Below are 22557 nucleotides of genomic sequence, written 5' to 3' on the forward strand. Positions count from 1 at the left end.
TTAATCTGCTCTTCCTCTCATGTTTTTTATGTCATTTTCAGACCCTCCACCTGTGCTACGGGTTGACGATCGGCAGCGGCTGGCCCGGGAGCGACGTGAGGAGCGGGAAAAGCAGCTAGGTATCTGCAGCTCTTGTTTGATCTTTCTGGCACACTGTTGTTGAAATGGTGCTTTTCCCCTCTAGGGTAATGGACGCTTAACACCGAGCAGTTGGATATCATTATAATACCCATGCTGTCTACATGCCTTTTGAGTTTTGCAGATGGATTGAAAAACATAATTTGATATGTGATATAAACATAAGACTACATTTTAAGCAACAATAAAGTCTGGCCCAGGATTAGGGTCACCTTTACTTCTTATATTGTAATCACAGTTTAATGTGGCACTGGAGGGCATGTATATTTGAGAGGCATGATGGCTCAGCTTACATTTTACAGCTTCAAAAATACAAGGATGGTAAGCATATGGTTCTTTCTTATGTGAATAGTTATGAGACTATACACTGCTAGGGCACTTACTGCTTTCCATGTTAAAATAATGCTACGGTTGAATTTATAGACAGATGTTGCCAGTTTGCTGCCAGGAAAAGCACAAGACCTTGTGCTGAGGTGTCTGATTTTCCTTTTGTTACCTAAGGCCCTTGTGAAAGGTTCGCAACTGCAGTATTTGCCATTGAGTCACCTAGAGAGCTGGGTCACAGGACTAGCTTACCCGGAAGCCGAGATCAGAGCACTCAGCAGTCACAGTCTTCTAGAACACCGAGCAAGGATGCTGGTGCCGAAGCCTCCTTTACTTTGATGTCCATTTATGCTAAGTAGCTAAAACAGGGTACTGTCTTTATATACCTTGGGAAGATGAAATGCCTGGTCAGTGTGTCTCAGCGTTTCTGGAGTGTCTAGATATTTTAAAACTGGATTGACTTAGGTTGCCAAAATCTTTTCAGTGGATGACCCATAGATTTTCTAAAGTTCTGCTGCATTTTGTAAGAGTTAATGTTCCCGTTGGGGAACCCAGCCCCTGTATCCTATCTTTCTTATTATTCTTGTTGAAGAAAACCAGAATTTGTGAACTTGACTGGAATCTGGTTTTCAAAATCTGTTGGCATTATTTACATTTTAGCACAGACCTCTTTCTCTCCCATGCCATAATGATCATATGAAGTCACTTCTTTTGCTGCCAAGGTTTTTTCAACACAAATTTCAATGACCTGCTGGCAGTGAACAAACTCTCCTGTGTGTCTGAGCCTAGAGTTTTCACCCAGGCTGGAAGTTCACTGTGCCTGGCAGTTTGCCTGTGGGCTGGTAGGTTCCTGAAGAGCAGGGAGGTCTGAGGCCGTGGGGGCTCCCTCCTTCCCTAGACTCCTCTGCAGTCTGGAGAGCACTTGTGTGGACTGTGCCCACTGTTCCCTAGTCAAGGTTGGTTTGACAAGTGGACCAGAACCAAGAAAGAGGGAAAAGGTAGAGCCACTGAAGCAGAAAGAGGGTCCAGATGAGCAAAAAGAACAAACTAACTACTGCTCTGGGGTGATTGGTATTTGCTTGCACTCTGTTCTTGGAGCCATCTGATAGTTACCACTTGTGCCCTCCCTCTCCCCTCTTTACGCCTTCCCAGTTGGGTCAGGTCCTATACTATTACATGTCTCTTTAGAGGTGCAATGTGGATTCATGTCTGCTTGAGTGGAAGTAGCTCCATAGCATCAGCCTACTCTTTTATGATTTAAATCCTACCGTGAATTAATTTTACACATTAACTCGTCCCTTTGCATTTGGGTTTCTTTGTCTTTCAAAGCGAAGCATTATTAATTTTTTGGTGGAAAGCATGAGTATGCTGGTCAAATAAAAATGATTTCACTTCTAATACTATCAAATTTAAAACTTACCGCTTTGAGCCTACAAATTCTCTCTATAAGTTGCTTAGCTTTGTATGTTGAGTGGCTAGATTTTTTAAGCTGTAGCCCCATGTTCCAATTCACACCCATGGTGCAGACCATGACTCATTAATTTTTATATTCAGAAACTTTATTTGCCAGGTATTGCATTAAAAAGATGAATAAAGGTTGAGACCCAACCCTGTCGGGCTAGCTGCAGTCCATGGGGAGGCAGATGAACACACAGCAATTATAATACAGGGTGGTTTTGAAGAGTTACACACAGGGGCATTGAGAACCCCCAGAAGTACCTAACCCAGCCTGGGGCTGTCAGGTGCCACCTGAGTTCCAACCAAAGGATGAAGAAGACTGGAGAGCAGTGATGCAAGCACAAGTGAGAAGAAGGCATTTGGAAACACACCCAACATGCTCCTCAGATTGTTATGTGGGTCAAAGTAAATATCGATTATTATATTATCCCATTATCACAACTTTTCTGGTGAGCTAGTGTATCATATACAGTCTTCCTCTGTTTTCTTATCCTTGCCATGTTAAATATCGTAGTTTTCCTTAATTCTGATCTCATCTCTCCTTACATTCTTAGCAATCATGATTTTAATGAAATACATCAATTCTGATTTTTTCTTTGCATTAATTGTATTGTATTTTTAAATGTTGTGACTGTCTTTTGGCCTGTTCTTTTCCCCTTAAACCATCATACTGTGTTTCCCCGAAAATAAGACCGGGTCTTGTATTAATATTTGATCCAAAAGACTCATTACGGTTTATGTTCAGGGGATGTCATCCTGAAAAATCATGCTAGGGCTTAGTTTCCAGTTAGGTCTGATTTTCAGGGAAACATGGTAGTAGAAACTGTCTTAAGAGTCTCCGTTGAATCTTCATAAATATAAATATACAAATATACATGCAAATGCACATATGTACATTTGTAGAAGAGTCATCTAAAATCTAGCATCAAAATTAAGCTATGCCTTAGAATATATATGGGTAATTTCTAAGAAATCTTTAGTACTAGAAGAAAATCAAAGGGCATACCTGACAAACTACCCACAAACTTTGCTTTGCAGAAGCTGTGGTAGCAGTTGAATATTTTTTGAAGAGGGGTGGACTGTTACTTAATAGCGGATCTTTGGGCCATGAATTTTTGAAAACAAAACAGCTGGTAATATCAATATTACGAACTTTAAAGATTTCCAAGTTAAAAAAAAGGGAGGGGGAATACAATCGAGAAATTCCAACAAAGAAAAATTTAAAGTGATTGGCTAATGAGGTTGATTATTCACTGTTGGATGTAGGTTGGAATTAACATTGAAAGATTATTTGCAAGCCACATTTTTTTAAAAAGCAAGGTACAGAGAGGGAGAAGAGAGCTCTTTCTGTTTTCTTTTTGGTGGCATGTCATGTTTGTACTGTTTTGCAAACGGGAAGGACCTATTAATAACTTTCTGCGGGTTAAACCTCTGAGTCATACGTCCATGTTTTTATGGAAGGATTATGTCATGTGACCTGTTCTTTCTACATTATTTTTCCATTTATCACATAAAATCAGGTGTAATTCTTCATGTTTGGGACTTGTTTATTATCTGCCTGCCCCCAGTGGAATATAAGCTCCATACGAGAAAGGACTTGGGTAGTTTTTTTTATTTCTGTAGCCCAGTACCCAGAGCAGTGTCTTGACACATAGTGTCACTTTGTGCATTTTTATGTAAGTACAAAAGAATGCGGCAGTTATACTGCGAATTAGTTAAGACATTGCCAAATTATCAGGTAATACGCCTTTACAATAGTTCAGTCAAACAAGTTTTAAATTCCTAAGCATTTTCTCAGACGAACAAGGATATAAAGATAATCTCTAAAATAGTTCTGCCTTAAAACTGCTTGTTTTTCATATACTGTGTGTTATAAAACTAATAGTCTTACAATATGTTGACAAAATTCAACAGAGTATTTAAGGAATGTTTAACAGACAAATACTCTTCGGAATTTATGGAGATATAGTGCTTCCCTTTTTGAAGATGATACAGATTAAGTTTTAGGAATTGATGTAAATAGAGTCACATTCCCCACTAGGGCTTTCTGGGATTCTATAAATCATGAAAGATTATCAAAGAATTGTGTAATTGTCTCATACAGCTCATGAAGAAAAATTTAAGCTTATAAAATCTATCATTCATATTGGAATTCGTAGCCAAGTTCAGAGCTGTACAAGAGATCTATAATAATGTGACATATTAGAAACAACAATAAGATAATATTAAAAAGGACTTTGACCCTCAAACGTCAATTAAATTATATCTGAGTTTTTTTCTCAGATCACTTCCCCAGACTTCCTTACCCTGCCAGTCATAGCTTTTGTACTTTGCCTTTTTTTTTTTTTTTCTCCTGAATCTCAATGTGTTGTCAACTCGGGGACAGCAGTATTAATGAGTGTAGTCAAGCAATAAATGATCATTTCAATCTGGCTTAGAATGTTTATCTCAAAATGTTGATAGGGAAGTTAGAATTCATTAGTAAACAACCAATAATGCTGAAACAGCCCCTGATGTCACACTTCACAGATTAGGACAGTCACTGGTTTTGACAAGGCTACCCCCCAAAAAGGGATGGACTTTGGGAAAGCGTTCTTTCTAATCCCGATTTCTACTGGATACAACTTTGGCAGATCTATGGTCAAGCTTGGCACCTGGTTTCCTCAAGTTGTCACTTAATGAATGTAGTGCACGAAAGCTCCGAAGGCGGTCAGGCAGGTTGTGAACAGCTCAGGGATCTGAATACACGTGAGTGGGAGGGATATGGAGATTAGCACATACCAAAGCAGCTATATCATGAGTCAGGCTCAGGACTGCAAAGAATAAATGCTTGTTGTGGGATGGATTAGGTAACTCAGAGGCTGAAGCTTTAACATAAAATGAATCATTATGACTAAGCAGCCATTATTTGTTTCTTTCAAATTTGCTTTGCCTTTCCGGCTAAAGATGAAAAGATCTTAAAACCTGAAAAGTAAGGGCTCTTGTAAAGAGGTGATGATAAAGGCTAAGACTGACATTAGAAGGAGGTCAGGATCGTCACAATGGGTGACCAACTTGTCCCAATCTAGAGGAGGAGCTTAGTCATACTAGGGAGGTGTTCCAAATCATGTTTTAGCAAATGGCTCATTGTTTACTTCTGGAGTCAGACAATCCAGAGTTTGAATTCCAGTTCCAGCACAGGCCTATCATGAGATGTCAGACAGGTTACTTCACTTCTCTGTGTCTCAGACTTCTCATAATAAATAAGTTTAATAGCAGTGTGTGCCTCATAGATTGGCTGTGAAGATAATACATGAAATCACTTGGTGTCAGCACAAAACAAGAGGTGCAGACCTCTCACCATGATGCGAATAGTGATCCAGATGAGGATGGAAGGGTATGTGGTTCCACATATTGACTTAGATGCCTGGGATTGGAGAGGCAGGGGGAGAGGGATGTGTGTGCTTCCTGTTCTAGCAGGGCAGGGCTTGGTGAGACAGCCCGGTGAAGAGGATGGCAACATTTCTGAGAAGTGAGAGTGAATTAGGGTTGAGGCAGTAACAAAGATTCCAAGGACAACCATTGCTTTGTGTCCTTTAGCAAAATCCCATTTACTTTAGCAGAGGCTGCACATTCCTTTAAGCCTAGCCATGAAGATAAGTTTTCACACTGTGTTGCTTTCTTATCTCAAAGTCTTTCCGCCCATGCATAAGGAAGGTCTTCCACAGGTATAAACCGCTGTCCCAGCACCTCAGGCCCATTAGCCTGTCACAATGTCCAGGGAAGAAGACAGAGTAGGAAGTGCTCTTATGTGTCCATTCCACGGCCCCCTTCCTAGGGTTGACTGGTGAGCTTGGTTAAGCCATTGGATTCCTCAGGGGCAGGAGACATTGTTGTGAGTATCCTGCGAGGCCACACTTGTTATTACCAGGCAGTTCTCCAGTATAATATTAAAATGAGAGGTGAGTTGGAAGAACACTAGTTGAAATGAATAGTTGAGAAGGCTTTGAATTAACACTGAGGCCCTATGTAAGTCACTTGGTTTGGAAGTCAAGCAGTCCTTTAACTCTTTAACTCATTTATTCATCAAACTTATTTTAACTATCCGCTAAGCTAGACATTGTGAATATGGGGAAGAATTCACAAACATATAAAAGCAGAGGAGTTAACAACCTGGAGAACAGGTACTATGATGGAAATCTGATTGGAGCTGTTGGAGTACCCTTGCTCTCCAGGGGTCTTCAGAGGAACGAGACTTGACCGATAGTCTGTTTACCTGATGGGAAGTGGTGTTTTGGGCTGTCTACATAAGAATCGTCCAAACCTGTAGAGAATTTTTATAAGAGTTTATTTGAGCCAAACTGACGACAGTTGCTGGGAAGCAAGATCTCAAATGCTTCAGAGAATAACAGTTTCGCAGCTTCTTTTATGCATTTGGAATTAAGGCAGGAACATGAGGAAGATCACATGTAGGTGGGAAACAGCAAGGCGGGGACTGGATCACGCAGGGCACCGCGTCTAATAGTATATGATCATATGCCAAGCTAAGTAGTTGAACAGGGGAACAAGGGCGAGATAACAGGTTTTCGAGCAGAACTATGACATTGGATTTGGTTTTGGGAGATGACCCTGAAAACAGTATGCAGGATGGACCCAAAGAGGAGAAAGACTAAACATCAGAAGTGAGAAAGGAATGAGGGCATAAATACAGTAGTAACAAAAAGATTGGAAAGAAGACAGAATTTGAGAGACAGTTCTGATGTAAAAATAATGGGGTCAATTGTTTGGGTGTGTTGAGTTAGTTTAGAGCATCCATAAGGAAGGAATTTTTTCAACTGCTTTACTGAGATATAAGAGATTCAATGAGGGAGAAATTGAGGAGCGTCCTGAGGTGCCTAACTTTGTAGCCCGTTTGAAGATCGTTAATCTGTTATCGGAACATAGAAAACAGAGCAGGTTCCGGCATAAGGTAAGGACAATTATACAAAGGATCAATAAGGTGATGTGATGGATCTGATTGGGAAATTCAAGTGGAAACTTCGGGCAGGCAGATGCAAATATGGAGGAAATACTGTATAGTACCTGAGAGTACAGGCTTTGGCATCAGAGCTGAATTAAAATTGCAACTTCTTCTTTTAGACCATGCCGTCTTGGGAGAGCTATTTAACTCCTTTGCTTTTTTTCTTTTTTTTCCCCTCATTTGACCTTTAGTTCCATTTCGTCTGGTAGTAATATTCCCACATTTATTACATTTTTGTTTTCATTTGCCTGATAGCTATTTGCTCATTCTTTATTTCGTGCTTTATCTGACACTTTGTTTTAGGTTTTGAGGGTTTTTTTTAAACATAACTTGGTGTTTGGGGTTTGAGATTGGTCTAAAAGTCTTAGTCTTAACTAATAGGCTTGGTTTTATTTGTTTTTAGCTTATTTTTAAAGCTTTGTTTTTTCCCTTTTTATGGGAGGGGCAGGGTTGGTGTTGTGGGAATGTAGGGGTCGGATTGATACAAGTAGTGTGCATTCCACGAGTCCCCTTATTAATGTGGAAGTTGTACTGTAACTTTCCATACTGTTAGTGGTTAACTTTCACTCCCACATCTTGACTATTAAATGAAATTAATTAGTACATCCTACACAGATGCTCTGTGTCCATTCCACAGCCTTCTTCCTAGGGTTGATTGATGAGCTTGGTGAAGCCATTAGATTCCTTTTTTTCCCCTAGAATTATTATTTATTTAGTACATATAGTTAATCAATGTTTTCATGGCAACATGAAAACAAATTTATTTGAATGTAATCAATAATTATTGACATAAAGCACAAAGATTAAAGTTTTAACATAAAAATCAAAACAGAAAGAAACCAAATTATAATCCTGCATATATCCTCAAAGGTAGAAACGAAAAATTGAGTCAAGGGAGTTAATTAGAAAAGCTCTTGGAGTTCATATTGTACACACACTCTAATTTAGAAGTCAGAGAGGTTAGCTGATTTTCCCGAGATCACACAGAATAAGTGACAGAATCAGCACCCAAGCTCAGATATTATCACTTGTCATTTTCTGACTCTTCATGATATTACTGGCTATTCTGCTACCCAGTGCTACCAGTAACATATTCATATCCTTCCATATTTCAATATGAAACTAAGACAACAATTGTGTATGTTTCAGAGGTTAAGTGATAATATACTCTATTCCCTGAGTGTCACGTTTTTCTTTCCTTCATATGGTAGTGAAATTTGTACTCCACCCACACAGATGTGAGCCTGTTCAGAAGGACCAGACTGGGCACTAGATTGTTGGATGTGACTAGAACAGGGAATCCGCCCAACCCAAGAGCGTGCCATCTGAGTTCTCTGCCCTATCTGTGTTCTTCCCGTTAGCTGCATTCTGTCTGTAGCAGGACAGGAATTAGAATGATCGTCAAAAACATCCACTCACTATAATTATTGACATGTACTGAGTCCCTACGATATACATGGCACTGTGCTAAGTGCTTTGTATGTTACTGCGAGCCCACCAGCCACTCTGTCAGGAAGATGGTGCCTTGGCAATCTGAGGTCACAGGGCCACAGAAGTTACTACTTGTTCAGTGGCACATAACTGGTAAGTGGCAGGACTGGGGCGGACTCAGGTTCCTGTGAAGCCAGAGCCTGTGCTCCATCCACCTCAATGCCCTGCTTTTCGTTTTAAATTTCTTTTAGTACAAGAGTCACTGTGCGTTTCTAAATGGAGTCCATATTGATAGTGGAGCTCTCCTTTGTGTGGCACTGACATACAGTGTCATTAAAATATAATCCTGATGCCCGTAGCTCAGGGATGGGATTGACCTGTTAATGTCCAGCATTTTAGAGGCTACAGTGGGTTTTCATCTCATTTTGAATCCAGGAGAAGTTTTTAACTTCACAAGAGTAAAGGTTAATGATATTCATTGCAGTTCCTTTTTTGGGGTGCTATTCCTTCATACAACTGCCTCTGTGAAATCAGTGATTGTTAGCGAATGAGTTGTCTTAGTCTGCTCAGAAATACCACAGGCTGAGAGGCATAAACAACAGTAAGTTATTTTCTCACAGTTCTGGGGGTGGAAAGTTCAAGATCAAGGTTCCAATAGAGTTCAGTTTCTGATGAGAGCTCTTCCTGGCTTGCAGAAGGCTGCTTTGTTCTCATATGAGCATCTAAGCATGAAGACAGAAGGGGAGAAAGCTCACTGGTGTCTTTTTTATAAGGACTGTAATCTTATTGGATTAGGACTCTACCCTTATGACCTCACTTAATGGTGATTAAAGGCTCTGTCTCCAAATACAGTCACAGAAGTAGGGCTTCAACATATGAATGGGGAGTGGAGGTGGGGTAGACACAGTTTAGTCCACAGCAATTGTTGATTTTTTCTTGTGTTCAAAAGTCTCATTTCTTAATGCTATAAGCCTTTCATGTTATCTGTCATCTTTAGGTAATATTTTAAATAACTAAACCTCTTAGACTAAATTAACTTATAATTCTTATTAAAATATTGAAATATCTCATGTGTCATCCTTCAATTTAAAAGGTTTATGAACTGTACGTGGTAATAATCCTGGCACTCACCAGCATACTCTGCAATAACACGAAAGTATTGTTATATAGGCATATTTCACCATCGTTTGCCTGTTTCAGCGTTGTTTGCCTATTCTCTTCTCTGTATTCTCTGTCTTTTAAAAAGACAGTTGTTTAAAGAAGGCTCTGCAATCGGATCTTTACTTCCTGGTAGAAAACAGAAGTGGCACTCAATAAGGGTTTGATAGATATGTTCTTCCTTTACAAGATTATTAGGGGTAAAAGTAATTATAATTGTAATAATGTCTAGCCCTGTTAAGATTTATAACACAACCTCAAGAACTACCTTTAACTTTCTGAATTGAAATCATAATGATGACAATGATGGTAGTCATAACTAATATTTATTGAAAGTTTACTAAGTGCAGAGAGCTATTCTACCCATGTTAAGTGAAATTATTCTTTTAATCCTCACAGTAAACCTATGAGGAAGGTCCAATGTTACCTACAATTTACCCTAACAGAAGTGAGGCATAGAGAGGTTAAGTAATTTGCAACAACGGGAGCAAAGATGGGGGGAGAAACATGTTAATTTGGAAGGTGTAGTAAGGACACAGGTCTACTGCGACGACAATGGAGAGGCTATTCTGGGGAGCAATGCAGAGTAAGGCCAAATTAGGTAAGACTTTAGAAATCAGGGGAATTTGAACTTAATGAGGAAATATCCGTAGGTATTCAGGATCAACAAAGTAGATTGATGAAAAACATTATTTAAGGAAAATTAATCAGTGAATTGATTAACTCTTATTTTATAAATTTTACCTTACCACTTTTTAAAATATTTTCTTAATATTTTACAAACATCCTTTATCTCTTATTTTGTCTTGTTAGCTTCTAGATCTCTTACAGGAAAGGAAGGTATTCATACATGTCCTCAAAGAATCTGAAATTTTCCTCCAAACGGGGTATAAAAGTCAAAGACTATGTAGTTTGAAAGCTAAGTGTTAAGAAATAGATGTTCCATATTACGTGCCCACAGGTTTTAGGGTATAGATCTGTTTCTTTTTTTGCCTGTGAACTTCATATATCGTTGGTGAGAGTATAAATTGGTGTGATCAGTACAGAGGACAGTATGACAACATCAGGTCACCCTGAGTGATCTCAGAAGACAAACTCATCTTGAATTTGCCCTTGTTTTCTCCTCCCACAAAAGTAAGGTCAATTTGGATCCCTTTCCATAGATTTGTCTCCTCAAATGAAAAGCTTTGGAAAGATTTAATGGTAGCAGAAATGCAGAATATTTACTATTAAACATTCAGAGGAAACTGAAATGTTCTGAATTTTTATTTTGTCATTAAAAACATTTTAATTTATATGTCATGTAGTGTCCTCAAGGTTTATGCTATAAATTTTGTTTGGACACTTGCCTAAATTATTAATAACTCATATTAAAGATGTGTTTAGTTAACATAGCTCGAAGCATTGTATTAAAGTTTTGTGGGGCTATATTTTCCCCTAAAATGAGGAAGGAACGTATATATGTGAAGAAGCATTTCATCACTGTACACAATTTTTTGAATTGGTGTATTTTCATTTGGCTTGTGATGTTAAGTGTTATCTAACTAGATTATGAACTCTTCAGACATAAGATCAGCTGCATATTATGTCCCTCACATTGCTTCACTGACTCGGTGTGATATGCCTGTGAGGCATTTAATATATCTTTCATCAGCTATCAGTCTTTGGGATTTTATCCCAAATCCTTTAAATGCTTTCAGAGAACCAGGGCTATGCTGAAACAAATGTAGTCACAGACTTTCAGTCTGGAGGATATCACAGTTTTTTTAAAAAGAGAAACAGATGGTATTATTGGTTTTGAGGGCATCCTATTGATATCAGAACTGAGAGCAAAGTGTATGATATATATGCATTATTCTATAGTAATAATATATTCAATTAGAGGACTGTAAGTGTTCCCAAGGAGTCGAATTCAGTGCATCTTCTTCAACTTCATTGTTAACATATCAAATTATGCTGAAAATTAACAGTAGAACCTTTTCCCTGAAAATTTGAAGAAAGCAAAGACCCGGCTTGGTTAATACAAAATCAAAGAATCTGCATTTGTGAATTGTGGGCCCCTTATAGGGCCCTCACTGTTCAAGTTTTGAACCTGCCCGTGTTTGATTTGCCTCGTTTTTCTTCCTAAAGCTGCAAGAGAAATAATCTGGTTAGAAAAAGAAGAACGAGCCAGGCAACATTATGAGAAACACCTGGAAGAGCGGAAGAAGAAGTTAGAAGAGCAGAGGCTGAAGGAAGAACGGAGGAGGGCTGCTGTGGAGGAAAAGCGAAGGCAGCGACTAGAGGAGGACAAAGTAAGCTGCCGCTTTGCGGCACAGATGGGAGGCTCGTCTATTTCAGAAATGCAGCAAACTTCTTGTGAGACTTTCCAGTAAGATGCTGGATGCATGGCAAAATTGTTTCCGAGTGAACAGCTTTACAGGTAGTCACCGTGACCGGGAAGTCAGGTAGAGAATGGTGTGATTGTTATTACTGTTGCCACAGAAACTTTCAAAGGCCATTTCTCTGGCCTAGGCTTCTAACTTATTTATGATCAGTTCATCTATACTGAAGTAGCAAGACCTTACTGCAAGGAAGTGGATTTCTGTAGGGCTTCAGCATTAACAAACATTTTCACCTAGATGGTCTCATTTAAACCCTTATTCAACCCTCGAATCTTGGCAAAAATGGAAATTTAGACTCAAAATGGACCTCCATACAAGGTCATACGACTCAGTAAATTGTGGGGTCGGGATTACCCACATCCTCAGATTCTAAATGCCATTTTTGGGATGTGGTACCCCCTGCGTTTAGCATCGGTGTAAACTAAGCCCTGCACCGCCATGCTTATGTGACTTGATAAAAGCATCACATTGCCAGTAGTAATAATAAGGGTCATTTCTCTAGGCACCTACTGTATACCAAGGGCTTTGTCAACTGAGACCAAATGATTTCAATAAGCCTCCCAAGATGATGTTATTCTCACCTTCAAATAAGGTGTAAAGATAGGAAATAGATGAGGAGTACTGAGGTCAAATTAAGTATTACCTCTTACTCCACTCTTGCTTAAGTTAAAGAAGCGTCAAGGGGTGGCTGGTTAGCTCAGGTAGTTAGAACGCATTGCTCTTAACAACAAGGTTGCCAGTTCGATCCCCACATTGGCTACTGTGAGCTGCGCCCTCCACAACTAGATTGAAACAACTACTTGACTTGGAGCTGATGGGTCCTGAAAAAACACACTTAAAATAAATTTTTTAAAAAGTTTAAAAAAAAAAGCATCAACCAACCAGGTTTAATGTAATCATCGGCTCCTCTGTTTCATTTCAGGAACGCCATGAAGCTGTTGTACGACGTACAATGGAAAGGAGCCAGAAGCCAAAGCAGAAGCATAACCGGTGGTCTTGGGGAGGCACTCTCCACGGGAGCCCCAGTGTCCACAATACAGGTAAACAGTGACCGCTTTCCAAATCACTGTGTTTTTTTCCTGGACAGTAAATGTGCAGTTGCTTCTTTCCTCTGAGTTTGTGTTTGCAAAACAAAAATCCTGCTGAAATAATTAAACTACAATTAAATGATGCTTCTATTGTTTGAGGATAAGAGGGTGATGGAGGTGAAAAAAATAAGGTTCTCTTCCTTAACACAGGTTGCTTTTCTCATTTGTTACAAAAGTTATTGAAGAGAGAACTATGCCAGGTTTCCAAGTATACATGGTAGTTTCAACTCTATATTATTTTAATTAATTTGCATAGGGTTTCAGGATTATAAAATAAGTTAACCAGTTTTATCTTTTACTCTAGAAGAATCATAGTAATTTTTATCAAAATCAAAACTATGAGCTTATGCGATCTGACCCTAAAGTATATGCAACACTAATGCTCGGTAAGAGGAAGTACAAGTTTCTGAAGCTAGAAATAGATGTCTAAGCTGTTCCCTTGTTCTTAAATGGACATAAAATACTAAAACTTGAAATTAGTGAAAGGCTTTATTTTTGTACTGTAAATTCAATACACCTTGAATTTTATATAGTGTGTCAGTTCTTTTTCATTTGTGTGAGTTTAATAACATTTTTTTTTTTTTTTTTAATTTATGTTGAAAAATCATTGTCTTACATTCTGTCCCCAGGTGGTTTTGTTGAGTCATCATTCACCTTTCTCAATTTAGCAGGCCTGGACCACCACTTCACAACTTTTGGTGGTGCTAGAAAACCGGGTACAGACCTCCCTGTGGTTGCTGATTGCCTGGCCTGTAGCTAACAACTCAGACCTAGGGCCAGAGTTCATCAATAGCTGAACCATCACCACCTTAGTCAGAATGCTTGCATAATATCCTGTGGCATAGACCTAGATCTGGGATATAGCACAGTGTTTCTTAAGTGTGGTAATATACTCAGATGACTTAAAGGTATTGAAATAATTATATGTGAAGTGTTTATTTTCTCCTTAACTGATCACTTTAGATGTAACTTTAAAAAAAATATTTTAGCTAATAAATTACCTTGGATCAAAGTACATCCAGTTTATTCCCCTCCCCACCCCCACTCAATACTGCTGCTGCCGCTTTTGTTTTAATCTAAATATGGATTTTTATTTGTTTGCTCTATTCTCTTTCGTTTTTAACATACAGTGTGTCTTCCATAACTCCTTCATTTAAAAAAATCTACAATCATGTTACCACAATTTACTTTCCTAGGGCAGTAAGCCAAGATTGAAACCCCTTTTTCTGTTGGCTCTCCACAACCAGTGGTATTCGTCGGGGCACATATCAACCCTGTGATCATAAGGCTCATTTATGTGTGACATTTCATTCTAGGGATAGTTTTACATACATTTTCCGTGAAGAAAAGCTGGCATGATATATATTTTTATAACCTTACTGAGTTTTCTTTTACTTGGCTTCATGTTTCACATATAATATGTCAGGAGTATATTCTGTTACTGATTTTCAAATGTTTTTAAGGGGAAATAAAATTACTTAGCTTTAATTTTTTTCTTCCACGCTCAGAGTTGAATATATGACCTTTATTACTGCCACTCAAAGCAAGAGAAACTAGTGTTGTATTTGTAGGCTTTTGGGTAAAATCCATGTTTATAAGGGCTATGAATTAAAGAAAATTGCTACTATACTAGAACAGAGACATTTGGAAATAATGGGAATTTGCCAGAATTCTCAAAGGTCAACATGATCTGCTGTGACATTGAAAACAGAGATCAGGTCTTACTCATTTTGAATACCTTGCTGTACAACAACACCTGACTCATGATGGGCACTCAGTCAGTGTATGCTGACCAACAAACAGATGCTAGAAATTAAATTTAATACAGATTAAATCACGGTCTTTGACTGCTCACACATCAGCTAGCACTGATTTGTACAACCGTGTCCTTTTAAACCTGTTCTTCAGAAATTGTGAATTTGTTTTGTTCTGTGAGAAAAGAAATTATTTAAAATTGTCCTATTAGGTATTAAGTAATACAATAAATACATGTTACACCTCCATAATTTTAACCCTGCAGGGTAGGCCTGCATGTAGACACCCTTTCCCCCCAACTAGAGCTTCACATATAAAGCAATATCAGGAAATGTATTGTTGTAAAATCACCCGGAAATGACTTTCCTTATCCTTCGTTATGCCCTTGAACCTCACGTTTCATCAAGATATTCCGTTTGATATTTTACCTTAAATCACTTCTTGTATTAGGATTGCCCTGACGGCCCATCAATTAAGTATAACTTTGAGTCACAGAAATGATTTTTTTTTTTAAATAATTGCTTCAACCATAAAATGATTTTCAGTAGAAGATAGGAACATCTGATGTTGGTGTAAGATGTTGCTTATCCCTGTACACTGTAAATAATGGTCAAAAATTGTTATTCTGTAGGAGAAAGATTATTACAAAATTTTTACCTACCAGGGTTGCTTAGACCAATAGGAACTGGGTTTTGAAGGCCTCTCCTCTCCCACAAGGAACATTTTGGTTTGTTTTTAAACGAAGTGAGCAATAGAAAATAAAACAAAATACAGCAAAGCCCTTTTAATTTTGGCTATTATAGGTCAGAACATCTACCTGCCTCCTAGATAAATATAATGAGATTTTTTGACGTTTATGCAGTTGTATTCAGGGAACATGATTTATGCTAATGAGTATCCTTACAACTTGGTTCTGTTGTTCAGACAGCAAACTAGCAGAGCTGATTTTTGCCTTTTAAATGTCAAATGGCTGCTATTTCTCTCCTGACTTGAACTTGAAGAATTGCTCTAAAATTACTCAACTGCAGGATGAACAGTATTGTTAATAAATTTAAGGAGAAAGAATTCTGATTTTTTTAAATATTGCTGTCAATTTTGTTGGGCAAGTTTATAGGCTGTTTCTACACTTATGAACTACAATAAATTCTGTTAGAAGCACAGAGGTGTGGTGATCAGTAGACCTTTAAGAAATAAACGCTGTAGTGTCAACCTTCCCACACCTACAGTGTTTCCTTTTCTTTCTTTCCTGTGAATCTATTCTTCTGTAATGAACTTGAATGCCCTAGGTAAAATGACTCTATAAGCAAATGTATCTGCAAACACGGATAACCTAGTGTTCTTCTTTTAGTGTTTGCATTCTGTTTTACAAGCACTGTTACTACTCCATTGTCCCTACTTTGGGAAATGATAAAGGCACTCACCTTTCTGGTCCTCTCTCTGCTTCACAGTCTGCCTCCATCATTTCAGTTGCCCTCCTTCGTCCATTTGTTGCATTATAACAATATGCTTGAATGTCTCTGGCTGACAACCCGGTGAGCTGAATGTTTGTTTTATCCTATAAGAAAAATGAATTTCATTTCCAGCCTTTAAGTTACCTTTAAAATGTCCACTTAGAAAACTGTGCTGTTCTGAAAGATCTGGTCATAGAGCTGAAAGCATCCAATCCTGGTTTTTCCTTCCATCAGCGAACTAGGAAATTGCAATCCTGCATGCTGGCTGTCAATTAGCATTATCTCCATTTGTTTTAGATCCAGACAGGCGGTCAGTTTCCACCATGAATCTTTCGAAACATGTTGATCCCGTCATTAGCAAGCGGCTCTCCTCTTCATCTGCAACTTTACTAAATTCTCCAGATAGAGGTACAGTCAAAAGGAAAACAAAAGTGTTCTTTTATTTACTTAATGCTTTTTTTCCTGGATGTTTACAGATAAACATAAGCATCTGAAGTTGCTTTCCCTACGTTTCTTAAATAGGAAGAAAAAAACTTCAAAGTAAAAAAGCAGTAAACGGCTGAGCAGCGTTTTCCTTGCGACAAGAACATTTCTCATTTTAAAACTTGGCTGAATGGTTGCATTTAGCAGTGATGAAAGCGGTGCTTCTTTCAACTCTTTAGTAAATGAGTTTACAGCTCCAGAAATCACCCACTTATCCACCAACATGCAAATGATCTGTTATGAACATTTATTTTACTTCAATCACATTGTCTTTGACCTTTTCATCTGTACGTTGGGAATTCTAGGCTTTGGCTTTCTAAAAAAAAAAAAAAAAGTTTTAATTGATTCATGTTGGTAGATTTCATTTTGCTAATTTATTTCTCATTTAACCAAACCTTTCTTACTGCATTTCTTGTGTGTGTGTGTGTGTTTGGTTTTTTTGGTTTCTATTCATTTACTCTTAAGGGGTTTGGCCTAACTTCAAGAATATCATCAGTTTAAACCTAAAACTTTTAAGAATCATAGTCCTCCGCTTAACATTTCATTTAAATTTTGAGTTTTATTCATCCCATGGATTTACAGTACATGAATGTTGTTATTTATAAAATGAATATTTTATTTTACATATTTATATATCATGGTAGGAAAAACCAAGCTTTTAAGATAAGCTACTTGTTTTACATAACTAAAATGATTTTAAATTAAAAAACAACAAAAAAAATTATTGTGCAATATAAAAATGTATACTCTTTAAAAGTAACAAGTTGTGGTTACTTTAAGTGCTTTATTAAGAAACTGGGAAAGGCTCAGTGTTTATAGTCTTGAAAAAGAATGTAATGTGTGCACGTCTCTGTGTGTATGTATATTTGTATATTTTATATTGTATAAAAGTTGTGTCATTGTAATGTACAATATTATATATGTTGATGCTGTTTTATAACTAATCTCTTAAAGCAGTAAATGTTTGAAAAACTTCCTATCCTTGCCTTTTAACTTAAACCACTCCTTTTTTCTACACCTAATTTGCCTAAATCAATATTAGACATGTAGTTAAATTTGGGGCCTTCTATATGTCCGAGAAAAATATTATGAATTAAAATTCCTTTCATAAGTAGCCTTTCTTTTCAAACCCATCCTCCTAATATAACAAAGTATAACATGTGACTGTTATTCTTACAGTTATCTATTCACCTCTGGAACGGGTCGCTTACTCAGCACTTTAATTTCATACTTTTGTGAACCTGGATCTAAAGCAAACTACAATTGGGATTTTACAGTACTTTGAATTAAAATTAAACCTTGCTTAGTGCCTCCTAAAGTCCCACAGCTGAAATTGCTGTAAGGTTGGGAGTGGGGAAATGGGCAATAAATCAGACAACATCCTACCCATGCTTCTGTGGAATGATGGATGATGCTGTGTCAACTAGAAATAAGATGTTTTATAGATTCTGCATGATAGTATCTGATGGGCTATTCTTAAATAGGTTCTTAGAACTAGAAAAATGTGTTGGATTGCTCATCTACTGTAGTTGGAGTAAGAGTCTCTAAGAAGTGAAGGGCCCAACTTGATACTCCACAGGCTGACCACAGGAGAAGAGGGAGTAGAACAAAGATCATCAGTTCCTAACCCATGTTGTTGCTACACTGCATCTTCAGGTTTTATCTTCATGGATGTCCTTCCTTAGATCAACTCTGACTCCATGCATTCTTCCTTTGGGTGAGGTTAAGGGAAGTTCAATAACCAATTCGTAGCTGAGGTCAGGAAACTGCTCCTTGAATCATGGTCAGGCCTGTAAAATTGAATACTAGGCTGGACTAATAGGTTAGGAGGGAGAGCACTAAATTTGGAGTCCTGCTCCTCTTTCCCTGTATCAAAGGAACTGTGAACCTGTTCCTGGATCTTACAGGCAAGGCTGGCCTGGAAGGAAGATTCAGTTCATCCAGGGGCTCCCATATGGTCCTGGAAGCAAATTTTTTTGAGTTAAGCAAAACCCTCAGAAGAACAGTGAGAGGGCTAGGCCTTCTAATGATAATAAAATTTCTTCTGAATTTGCACTTCTCTATTTTAGAAATTTAAGTAGTTTAGTTTATTTTATTTTCTGCTGTTTTTTTAAAGTTGGTTATGCTTTTATCAAATTAGAAAGCATTCTTATCAAGTTATTAAATTAGAGGCATTTGCAGACAAATCTCTTGGAGGGTATTACACCATTGCTAGATTGTTTGAGCTATTTCAGGCCAATAGCACAAGCCTTGAAATTGATAATAAATTGAGGCTCTGAAACTATCAAAATTGACATTTCACTGAAATGTGCTTTTGGTTATCGAAAAATACTGAAATATTTTCATACCAGTTGAGAAATACCAATTCCCCAAGCTGTGCTTCCCCAAGCCCTCCAGAGCTAATGACTAGTATCCACTGGCTCTGTGCCCATGCCCTACCAGTTTTTAAATATTTTGATTATCACACATGAATGTAGTGTCACATAGACTGATAAAATAACCTGAGTTAAAAGAAAACCTTTGATTACCAAAGATTTCTATAATTGCTGCAATAGAGAGAACATTGCCATTAGAAATTTTTGCATTAAAAATGTGTGTTTCTTATTAACCTACCTGCTTAACCAGTTTTTTTTCTCAAGGACAAAGAATAAGTAGTTTGAAAAAAGTAAGAATGAAGCTGCCTACTCTTTGCTTGATATTAGTCCATAAATTTTTTCCTAGAACCTAGGACAGGGAGTGATAGACCTCAAACTGAATTCTGCCCACTGGCATGTTCCGGGTGACCTGAGCAGGGGTTTTTGTTCTTGTTTTGATTTGAATTAACTGCCATCATTTTAAAAATGGAAGATCTCATATGCCATTTAGATTTCCTACTTCTAATGAAAAATCAGGACCTGGCAACACTTGCCTGGTTTCTGCATGGCACTCATTGTCGGAACTGAATAGTGGCTCCCTGCTTGTGGAGGAGCGTGATAGTACAAATATCTGTCATGTTTGTTTGCCTCCCCTGGTCTGGATGGTCTAGTATGGCAATTTGTCAATATCTCATTTGTAAGTGCTTAGATACCATGTTTCCCTGAAAATTAGACTTAGCCGGACAATCAGCTGTAATGCGTCTTTTGGAGCAAAAATTAGTATAAGACCCGGTCTTATTTCACTATAAGACATTATATAAGACCGGGTCTTATATTAATTTTTGCTCCAAAAGGCTTATTAGAGCTGATTGTCCATCTGGGTCTTATTTTCGGGGACACACAGTAGGATCGATACTTTAGAGCTATTTCATGAGAATTAACATCTCTTCCTTCCGGAGCTTATCGTCTTAAAATCTGGCTCCTCTAGCTGCAAAAAAAGAAACCAATAAACTTACTCTCCTGTCCTAACCTGCACTGAAAAGTTATCTTTTGGGAGAGATCTGTCTCTCTCCTGTTTAGGGCTTACTTATGAATGTGGTAAACATGAAAACATGTTTCTCTTAGCAAAATCTTTCCATGTCGGAGCTATAAAACAAATGTCTTTGGATTTGTTTTAAACACAACTCAAAGAGGGTTTTTAATGATCTTCACTTAAGGCAAATTCTTTGGTTGATGCCTTGAAGATTCACAGGAATAAAGTAATTGAACTTCTTAATCAAAGGGGTGAGGAAAAGACATGTCTTTTCAATGATAAACCATCTCTGCAGTTCTAAGCTAGTCAGCCTACAGAATTTATCTAAGAAAGGAAACATTCATCTCTTCTTCCCTTTCTCATCTACTGAAAATATAGTTCTGTTGAAGATTTTCATTTAATCCTAATCCCCATTAATCTTATTCTGTGAATGTATTCTGATTTAGGTTACATTATATTCCATTGCTGACACAAACATACACATACACTACCATAGTATAGTTTATAAGGAGCACTTTTCCCATTGTATGCGCTATTACCTGTGTAACTATTACATTAGTTTTTATAACAGATCTTTTTATTAATATCTTACTGTCTAATAAGATTTAATTTAACCATGAAGACACTGCTAATAAACAGAAAATCTAATGAACAAATCACTAATTCTTAAATTCACCAGAGTCTTGATCAGAATAGCCACTCTTTTAAAATAAAGTCAGATAATTAAGGTTCTTATTGGAGATTGGTACCTCTTCCAAATAGGAGCAAATATTTTCTATAATAACACTTAACATGAGATGGCTCCTATTTTACTAAAACTAATTTCCTAGAATTTCAATATCATTTTAAAATACAAGGTATAAAAGATTGTTATAAGAACAATTGCTTCAGAGGTAAAGGGATTTGCAGCTGCTGTTATGGTGCAGATCAGAGTGGCCTTGTCAGGTTTAGACAGTTTTAAAGACTTTTATAAGTGACTTGAAAGTGTGTATTCTAAAATAGAGATATATGATCACTTTACATTAATGATAGTTGTAGGATTTTGTAAGCTTGATTGCTGGTATTTTTGGAAAGTAGCTTCTATATATTTTCATGGGTCATCACCACAAGCTAACCATTTAAGCGAAATAATTTATAATTGGCATGCATTTCCTAATAATGAACTTGCCAAACCCCAGTATAATGTGGAACCTTACTCTATTGCATTATTTTAAATTTATTTTCCAGATTCTTCACTCATTCACTTACTAGTAATCTCCAAAATTATGTTTATACTGGATTTTTGGCTTTTCTGTTTAATTTTAACTTACTTCAGTTTTACCCTTATCCTCCACTAAAATTTTTATGTTGTTGCCGAACAGAGACTTGAAAAAAACTGGCTAGCTGAATGGACAAGTCAAAAGGAAATTTTATACGGAACCTTTCATGAGTCCTCTTGTATTATATCTAATTTCCCCGGTTGCCCCAATAGCAATTCATGGAGACTAGCAAAATTTAATGGAGACCCTTTCTGTCTTTATTTATATATAAATCTAGACTTGCATTATGCTGCCATAGCCTCTGTTAGAGTTGATTATTACTTAGGAAACCCTTTGGCTGAGGTGTGTGCCATCAGTCCGCTGCCCATCCTGACAAGAGCAGATAGGTACAAGTGGAGTCAGCAATACATGCCAAACGTATAGTTGAAGTCACATTTCTGTACTGTTACCTGTTGCTTACTAAAGGAGCGTGGTTAGAAAAATCTGCGTCTATAAAACGAATATAGAGCCTGCTACAAACTTAACATTTGAAGAAAGGCAACACTACAGAATAGCTGCTCCTTTGAGCAGAGTTCCTGTTGCCCTGAGTCTTCACCAGCTGTCCTCCCTGGAAAGCCTGGTCTCTCTCGAAGGCCCAGCATATGGAAGCGATAGGTGTGATACTCTGCGCCCTCTTGCTCCTGGAAAGAATGATTGCTAACATCTTGCTTATGTGGTGACATTTAGCTCGCCGCCTGCAGCTCAGCCCATGGGAGAGCAGCATTGTTAACAGACTACTGACGCCCACACATTCGTTCCTGGCCAGAAGTAAAAGCACAGCTGCCTTGTCTGGAGACACAGGTAAATTTGTCGAGGTGCAACTTTCCTGGTGAGGTAAAGTCTTCCTTTTGAAGCATATCTGAGCCTCCAATATTCATCTAACCACGTCTCTGTTTTTCCCAATGTGTGCTTCTCTCTCCTCCGGGTGGAATGGCTTTGGAAATGTGTCTGTTGGTGTTGGTTTCATGCCCCTCGCATTGTTTCTTCTGAGCATATGTCTTAGCATCTTATCTGGACACCAGATGCCAGGCAGTTGAAAGGATGCCCCTCCCTGTGATCAGAGGTTTCAGATGCTTCTGTCTGTTCATAATATTACCAGGAAAACCTATCCCTTCCCTGCCTTTCTTTCTGCCCCTGCATCTAAGCAGATGACCAGAGGTAGAAATAATTTAATACACTAATATGTGGACTTGGGAATACATC

At 37.8% G+C, this 22557-nt stretch overlaps 1 protein-coding gene across 8 annotated transcripts in view; it reads left to right on the top strand.

Annotated features, from left to right (window-relative positions):
- The window catches only part of MAP7 (microtubule associated protein 7), a 159685-nt gene that overhangs the window by 108862 nt on the left and 28266 nt on the right, over nucleotides 1–22557 (top strand). For 6 of the 8 annotated variants that reach the window (XM_019732717.3, XM_074333625.2, XM_019732715.3 and 3 more), the window contains 5 exons: nucleotides 42–119; nucleotides 11639–11802; nucleotides 12815–12932; nucleotides 16484–16594; nucleotides 22042–22155. In XM_019732717.3, the coding sequence (XP_019588276.3) occupies nucleotides 42–119; nucleotides 11639–11802; nucleotides 12815–12932; nucleotides 16484–16594; nucleotides 22042–22155 (585 nt within the window). The remainder of the gene's footprint in view (nucleotides 1–41; nucleotides 120–11638; nucleotides 11803–12814; nucleotides 12933–16483; nucleotides 16595–22041; nucleotides 22156–22557) is intronic. The other 2 variants (XM_019732719.3, XM_019732720.3) reach the window with 1 other exon arrangement.

The sequence above is a fragment of the Rhinolophus sinicus genome, chromosome 2, assembly GCF_057876585.1.
Source record: "Rhinolophus sinicus isolate RSI-liver-muscle chromosome 2, RSI-T2T, whole genome shotgun sequence".
NCBI lineage: Eukaryota > Metazoa > Chordata > Mammalia > Chiroptera > Rhinolophidae > Rhinolophus > Rhinolophus sinicus.